Source organism: Atta cephalotes, assembly GCF_000143395.1.
Source record: "Atta cephalotes unplaced genomic scaffold scaffold00041, whole genome shotgun sequence".
Lineage (NCBI taxonomy): Eukaryota > Metazoa > Arthropoda > Insecta > Hymenoptera > Formicidae > Atta > Atta cephalotes.
The window spans coordinates 1,622,833-1,630,084 of NW_012130105.1; the positions used below are offsets into that span (position 1 = coordinate 1,622,833).

The 7,252-nt window shown below is 38.5% G+C and overlaps 1 protein-coding gene across 1 annotated transcript in view; it reads right to left on the reverse strand.

Moving 5' to 3' along the window:
• Window positions 1–87: 87 nt before the first annotated feature.
• LOC105622202 (phosphatidylinositol 4-kinase alpha) overlaps window positions 88–7,252 on the reverse strand; it is a 10,908-nt gene continuing 3,743 nt past the window's right edge. Inside the window, exons 6-23 of the mRNA XM_012203628.1 lie at window positions 6,826–7,080; window positions 6,520–6,712; window positions 6,230–6,440; window positions 5,894–6,149; window positions 5,459–5,813; window positions 4,831–5,251; window positions 4,659–4,766; window positions 4,384–4,590; window positions 3,828–4,104; window positions 3,185–3,677; window positions 2,982–3,117; window positions 2,471–2,800; window positions 2,095–2,382; window positions 1,758–1,985; window positions 1,317–1,663; window positions 964–1,240; window positions 478–884; window positions 88–313 (exon numbers count right to left, since the gene is read on the reverse strand). Of these exons, the coding sequence (XP_012059018.1) occupies window positions 88–313; window positions 478–884; window positions 964–1,240; window positions 1,317–1,663; window positions 1,758–1,985; window positions 2,095–2,382; window positions 2,471–2,800; window positions 2,982–3,117; window positions 3,185–3,677; window positions 3,828–4,104; window positions 4,384–4,590; window positions 4,659–4,766; window positions 4,831–5,251; window positions 5,459–5,813; window positions 5,894–6,149; window positions 6,230–6,440; window positions 6,520–6,712; window positions 6,826–7,080 (5,015 nt within the window). The remainder of the gene's footprint in view (window positions 314–477; window positions 885–963; window positions 1,241–1,316; window positions 1,664–1,757; window positions 1,986–2,094; window positions 2,383–2,470; window positions 2,801–2,981; window positions 3,118–3,184; window positions 3,678–3,827; window positions 4,105–4,383; window positions 4,591–4,658; window positions 4,767–4,830; window positions 5,252–5,458; window positions 5,814–5,893; window positions 6,150–6,229; window positions 6,441–6,519; window positions 6,713–6,825; window positions 7,081–7,252) is intronic.

The window sequence follows — 7,252 nt, forward strand, 5'->3', positions numbered from 1 at the left end:
GGCGAACATAAAGCGTCGCCTATTAACGATTACATGGACGGGGAAGGAAGAAGGGAAGGAGACGGAAGTAAGTTTCCTGACAATAATTCAATATGGGATTTGATTCTGATAATACTGTATCATATCGTAAGTTTTCGTACGGAAGTTGAGGTAGCTATTACGTATTACATTGATCATAAAGATCGCTGCATCGCGATCAGTGGCGGTCGGCACAAATCGGCTGCGTAGAAGTTTAATAGTTTGCCCGCGGAAACATGGTAATCCTGTATCGAGCATGAGAGAGACGAGAGAGATGATAGCTTCCTGATAAGGCCTACAAAATAAAAAATATTTAAGGATATATTTAAATTATTACTACCTATTAAATTAGTGGTTTGAGACACATTTATATATACCTAAATGTAATCTTATTTTTTTATTGCAATATATAGAATGTAGTGTAGATTTTTTAATTATATTGATGAAAATAATACTCACCTAACTGCGAGGAAAGCCTGCACGCACAGTTCCATAAACCAACGAAACGGTGCAGCTTCCATTTTACCACCCATCACGAGGACCATCTCGTCAGTCAGCTTGATATCAGGCTCGAAGCCCAGATTACCACCGGGCGAGCTCTCGAACATAAAACCAAAATCAATGTGTATGATATGGCCTTGGGTGTCTATCATGATGTTGCCATTGTGACGATCCTTTATCTGTAAAAGGTAGGTAATCACACTGTATGCCGCCATTGATTTGACAAAGTTGCGTCGAACGTTTTGGAATTCCTTGGTCGTCTCGTCGCCATGTTGCGCGATGAAGTATTGATACATGTCATTGTCCGTTGTACGGCCAAGTTGATCTCTTGATGTTGCGTGTGGCACACATTCTATTACACCGCACTAATAACAATATAATTATAAAGAGAGATATAATTTATCTATCAGAGGGCATATTCATTACAAGAAATCAATATTTTACCCCAGGAGCTGTGGCCACCACTCTGTAGGGAAACAGGAAGAGATTCAGCCCAACTTTCTGAAATACATTCTTAAAGATGCTGATCACTTGCAGGGCGAGCATGTCTTGCCTAACGTCATCTCCGACTTTGAAAATAGCGGCCTGCCATGTCTGTTCTTCCGTATCTTTCTTGCTGTCGACTTTTCCGTTGGTCGACACTGCTAGCGCTATATTCTCGAGCTCAATGATGCCATATCTCTGTACTTTGAAGCGCGCTAAGAATGGTGCCTTAGCAGCACTGTAATTATAAGATAATTGCATAGTATTTTATGACAGAATTCATATCATGTCTTTTTAACTATCTTAAATCATACCTTTGCATAGGAGTACCACTTTGATAATCTATATCGATGACCATCGCTTCGGGATTCGATGGTAGATAGCAACCAGGTTGTACTTGAACTTTTGCTAAAGCATCTAAGCACGCGGCTTTGCGTTCTGGCCCTTTGGGATACGGCCGAATTTCGCCCGAGATGTTAGTAATCTTCTCAAAAAAGTCGAACTCCCTCTCGTAGAATTGTTTTGCTGGGCCAGACAGGGCATTCAGAATATTCTTTGTCAACGAATCTAATACGTCGTACAGTACCGGATCTTTTATCTGCTTATCCTCGTCCGTATATACATTAGTGTGCATATTCCATATCAACTGATGTGCCACTACCTAAAACATGTTAAGTCAAAGCACGTTACATTTAATTCTGTTAGTTTAATATAATTTAAATTTTACAATTTAAATTTTGCAATACTTATAGTACCTGTGATCGTTTAGCAATCTTCTTAATAAATTCGATTACGTAGCCCATTGAATCGTGACGAATGGCTTGCACTAGTTGAGGTATATAGAAGAGCACGGCGTCGGCGGGGTAGCTGTCTAACACGTGCACCGCATATTGCGCCGAGATGGGATGATGCGGAAATTGTCGTGAGAAAAATGCCAGCGCTTGAATTGGAGATACTCTTTCCCATGCTAACATATAAACTAACTGAAACAGAATCCAAATTTTATAAATGAGATAACACAATCTCTAACAGATCTCAGTAGAAATTGAATAATTTATAATTATTGACAAAGAGTAAAGTTAAAAATCTCACTTCAGGTACATCGTTGAGAAGCGTGTCTGTTGTAACAAGATATTGCAATGCTTCCGACAAATGCATGACTGGCACGGGTTTAAGGCGCACTAAGCCACAAATTTCTTTGATGATGACTTCGTGATTCTTTAATCGCACTGGTAAAAATATGGCCAAAACGGGACTGATCTCCCACGCGAGTCGCGTATATTCTCGCCAGCGATCGTTCATCCCCTTGGCACGCCAATCCGCGATACTTACTTCACCTTGCAACGCAAGTTCCGCTCTTCCGCTGGGATTACGCCATACCTGGACAAAAAACGAGATTTTAATGTTTGAAAAGCTGATTTTCATTAAAATGCGACAAATTATAGTAATTCACTATAAGAGAACTCACTAGTAACATTTCAATTTCAACCGCTAACAATTCGAGAATCAAATTTCGCTTCTTGATGTAATCTTTCACAAGAACATTAGCATTTACAATTCGTTTACTGCGATTGCTACGTTTGCTCAATGTATTGGTGCTGGTCGACATAGGCATAGTACTCATCCACACGTTGCTGGAAGATCTTGAGAAGTCATTTGGTGTAGGAGCCAATGTGGCGGCTAACGAACCAATTGTCTCGCTTGGAATCATTGCGGTTGTATAAGTTTGAGATGTTACTATCTCAAACTCATTGTCGGCTCCTGTCATCATTAAGTATTTCTTGTCGCTATGCATCACCTGCAGAAATACATAAAACAGAGTTATAAGTGCCAGTCGTGAATACAAATTCCAGAATTTTATTAAGAAAATAAAAAAAATAATTTCATATAAATTTCTATGTTTACAATAATTTCTAAATTATTTCTATATAAATCAGAATATCTTATTCGCTCCTTAATTTTTAACATGCTGCACTTACCTGCCAAAAACGTATGAGTGTAACTATGTCTTCGCTAAGCTGATCAATTTCTTGGGTTGGCAACTGACGTTCTCGGCAGAAGTAATCCAGACAATTGGAATAGACACGTTCTCGCAGGACATTCTTACTTAAAGTTCTGCGAAAGTAGATCCAATTATTTTTCCATCGCAATATATAAGCAATAATGAAAAAAAATTTATTACCTTGGTAAAACGTCACCTTGCAGCAATACTAAGCCACATGAAAGAAGTTTAAAACGTACGCCGACTGCAGCGACATGTCGTGTGATACCGGGTTCTTCGCCAGATGCACCGACGGTCATAGGTAACGAGCGATGCAGGAGTAAAGCGATCATATCAACCGTCTCCTGGCAACAGTACTTGGCTGTCTCGACGAGCTCCACTATGAAGGTCACCCAGATATCGTGCGGTTTTACATACGGCGGATTAGGACCAAGTTTGCAACCCTCATAGACCGCAAGAGGACTGACCTCTCGCTCGTTCGGTGTAAATAGACCCATTTTCTTATCAACGGTATACTGCCATGCGAGTAACATCTCTTGTAAAAATCGCAACTTTAAATCTGGTCGTACAGTTAAGATCCACTGCCAGCACTCAACCGCTGTGGTCATGGCTGCGGTTGTGAACAATTCTATCTGCGAGCATGCAACCGTGTGTAATAATCGTCTGTGTATACCTAAAAATACAAAATCCAATTAGTGCAAATAAATATGCATTTGGATCAAAAAAAGCTGATTAATAAATTGCATTAATAAATCCAATTTTCTAAAATTAATTGTTTAACTTCATAAGGTTTAAAATTAAAAGTTGATTAGTTTAAATTTACCAGGCATGGATATTAAAAGAGCGGTAGCACGCCAAAGAGCTCCTCGATGGGTAGTATCGTCGCGATCCTGACAGGCGCGGCGAACAGCTTCGATCAATCTCTCGACGACTTTATCCCTGCACTCTTCGAGAGTCATTTCCGCGATTGGCGATTCAGTGCGCGCAAGGGCGAGCATACCCGCTACTTCACCGGCGTGCCATGATCTTGTAGACATCATTGACAGCAACCACGAACTTGCGCCCTTTGGACCGCGTGGCCTCTTATCCAAGGAATTTGTCTATTAAATACATTTCTCCATTAATAAAATTAATATCGAAATAATTACAATGCGTTAATAAAGACGAATGATTAGTATCCGTTTCTATCAATGTAGATTTAATGAACTTTAATTTCAGTTCTGATTTTTTTTCTAATTCTTAGAATTAGAAAAAGATGAAAAATTAATTGAAAATTAAAATTGAACTGTATTGGTAGAAACTCTTGATAGAATTATATTAAGATAATTCTAAAACTTAAAGTAAAACGATATGTGATACGTTGTAACATTGCTACATACATTTGCTGGAACTATTGTGGGAATTGCAGTATCCACAAATTCAAGGACTGAGTCAATAGCCAGCGATAAACCAGAATGATTTCGCATGCCAGAAGACGGTATTTGATTAATGTATTCTTGTAAATGCGACTTGGTAGCTTGCGGTGCCCACTTCATGGCTTCCTGTACAATGCCCTTGCATCTTGCGGTAAAATCCTTCACGATAATCTGCAATTCACATAACGTTATAGAAATTATTTTTTATTTTAACAAGTAAAGCATATAGTAATATCAACCTCTCTTGCTTCAAGAGTATTCATTAACTCAATGCTGTATGGCGTGCCAGGTATTCTTAAGCTAGGAGTTTCTTCATTTGGATCAAGTTGTAATGAGTACGATAAAATCTGCAATGATCATATAGTAAAGAAGTCTGGTAAAGTATAAAGTACAGTAAAATGATAAATATACCTGTAATATGTCCAACATACTCCAAAGAACTTTGCAGTTCCACAACAGATGTGGAAAAGCGTCCACTAAAGCACTGAGGTATTTATCCGCCACCCGCCTAATCAACTTGTGAACGTGATTGAAACGCACCAGCAGAAATTGCGCATGATTCTCGAGCTCTTTCTCACGTTGCTCATCCTTCGGTTTACGTTGCATCACATCCTTGAATTTTGCAAATACAGAATCCGCTATACAGCATATGCACTGCCACATACCGCTCTTGTCCTTCTGTAAATCGGTGTCGCATAAGTATTCCATTATTGGTTGCAGACTCGGTTCAGAACTGTTAGCCACCCGTAAGGTCTCTGACCAATAGACAGAGAGCAAGTATGTGCATTGCGCAAATTGTAATTTAGTCACATATGCTGATATGTCGTTTGTACTGAAAAAAAAAATTACAGAAATTTCATAACAAGTTTGGAAAATTTAGAAAAATATTCGATAATAAAATAAAGTGTCTAAATTTATAATAAAGTGAATAAATTTCTTAATTAAAAATAGAAAAATGTCCATGTAATAAAAATATAAACATTCTTCAAACAATTGATATTATTAGATAATAGAACCAGGGATTAAATGTAAATCGTACCGAGTGCTTATCTTCAATACTTGACTCCGCAGCTCTTGTAACTCATTCAATGAGACACTGTCATTGCGCACCGCCGATGTATACTGTAACTCTCGCATTTCCAGACGGGCACTGGTCTGAGAAATAAGGTAAGGTGACTTGACGGCGATTTCTTTAACGCCCTCATGCCATTCGGATGGCCACAATCTCGAGGAATGATCGGTAGCGAAACCCATTATTACGCAGTACAACCAAAAATCCTTAAACAGCTTTAGAAGTCGTTTCTGTGGATGTCTGATTGGCGGTAGACGTCGCATTAATATCGCAATCACGGGGATGAGAACTCCTAGATTTCCGGCGCTACTAGCTGTTTTCTGTATATGATATAGTATATCATATGAAATAATATTTTCTAATTATTTCTGACATTTTGTCAAGATGACTAGTTTAAGTGATTTACCGTCGCGATACTATTCGGCATTTTATCGCTGGCACGTTTACCCTCAAGGCCCAACTGCACGAAGAGTTCTAGAAGATGAAGCAATAAATCGTCCAATTCCGACTCACCCTGCAGATTCGCCGCTATGTTTGCTAAGGCATTGGTAACCGCCTTGGATACATGACAGTACTGTTTGCGATCGTCGCTCGCGGCATATGTTGCTGTACTCGATCCCAATGACATGGAGAACATCTGCATTATTCCTTCATAAATCTGCATTAAAAAAATCATAATAATAGTTATATAAACTATATTATAAATAACTCTGAATATATTCCGAGTGCTGTTCACACCTTTGGTTCGCACTTAGCAATGATCATGCAACCCAATTGATCCACTATGAGGAAATCGAGATCGCTGGGAGTACGGCAGAAGAGCTGTTGAAAAAATGGGAAAATCGTGCGCATCGTTTTCGGGGTGTCCTTTAGCGCCACGGCGACGTGACCCAACATGATCACAATGTTCTTTGACACCACTTCGTTCTTCAATTTCTCGTCGCTCTCGCTGAAATCAAGCAAAAATTACAATTTCGCTTTAACATGTATTGACTCGAAAAATTGTAAATTCTTTCGATGAAAAATACCCGTCGGATATGTCTGCAGTGTATAATCTGTTCGAGACACTGGCCACGAGCGCTGGAACGCAGTCCGGATTCACGGAATGCGCGGCTTCCAGAGCGATGCAGAGATTGCCGATGGCCGCGTCGCGAAGTTTTTCAAATGCCGTGTGTACTGATGATGTCGTCTGCTTTGAATCGCTTATTTCCTTTCCTTGAACTGTTAAAACGTGTGCATATATGTATATTACATCTACTATTTAGAATAAATAATAACTTTAAGATTAATCAAATTAATAATATTTATAATAAAGCAAAATAAAGCTGTTTTACCCAACACTTTAAATTGATGTTCCTTCATGGAATATTCATTGTGCTGTCGATATAGTTTCAAAAGAATTGGCGATGGTGCAATTAGGAAGTCTCGTAAATAATATATAGACGTGCTGGCTATATTGGGAAATTTCTGCGCCAATTTTCCCAATCCTTCAAGACAAACCATCAGCAATGGCATGTGCGCCAATACAAGCTTGGGCCCATGATTGGAATTAATCTTCTCCACGAGCCGTCCACACAAACTATCTGCACCTGTAAATTAACAAACTCTCTGCAGATAAATATAAATATGTTGAATATGTATAAATATATATAAAATGCAACGTTTTATATATATATATATATATATATATATATATATATATATATATATANATATAATAATAATACGACTATAATTAAGTTAATTAGTATTAATTATTAA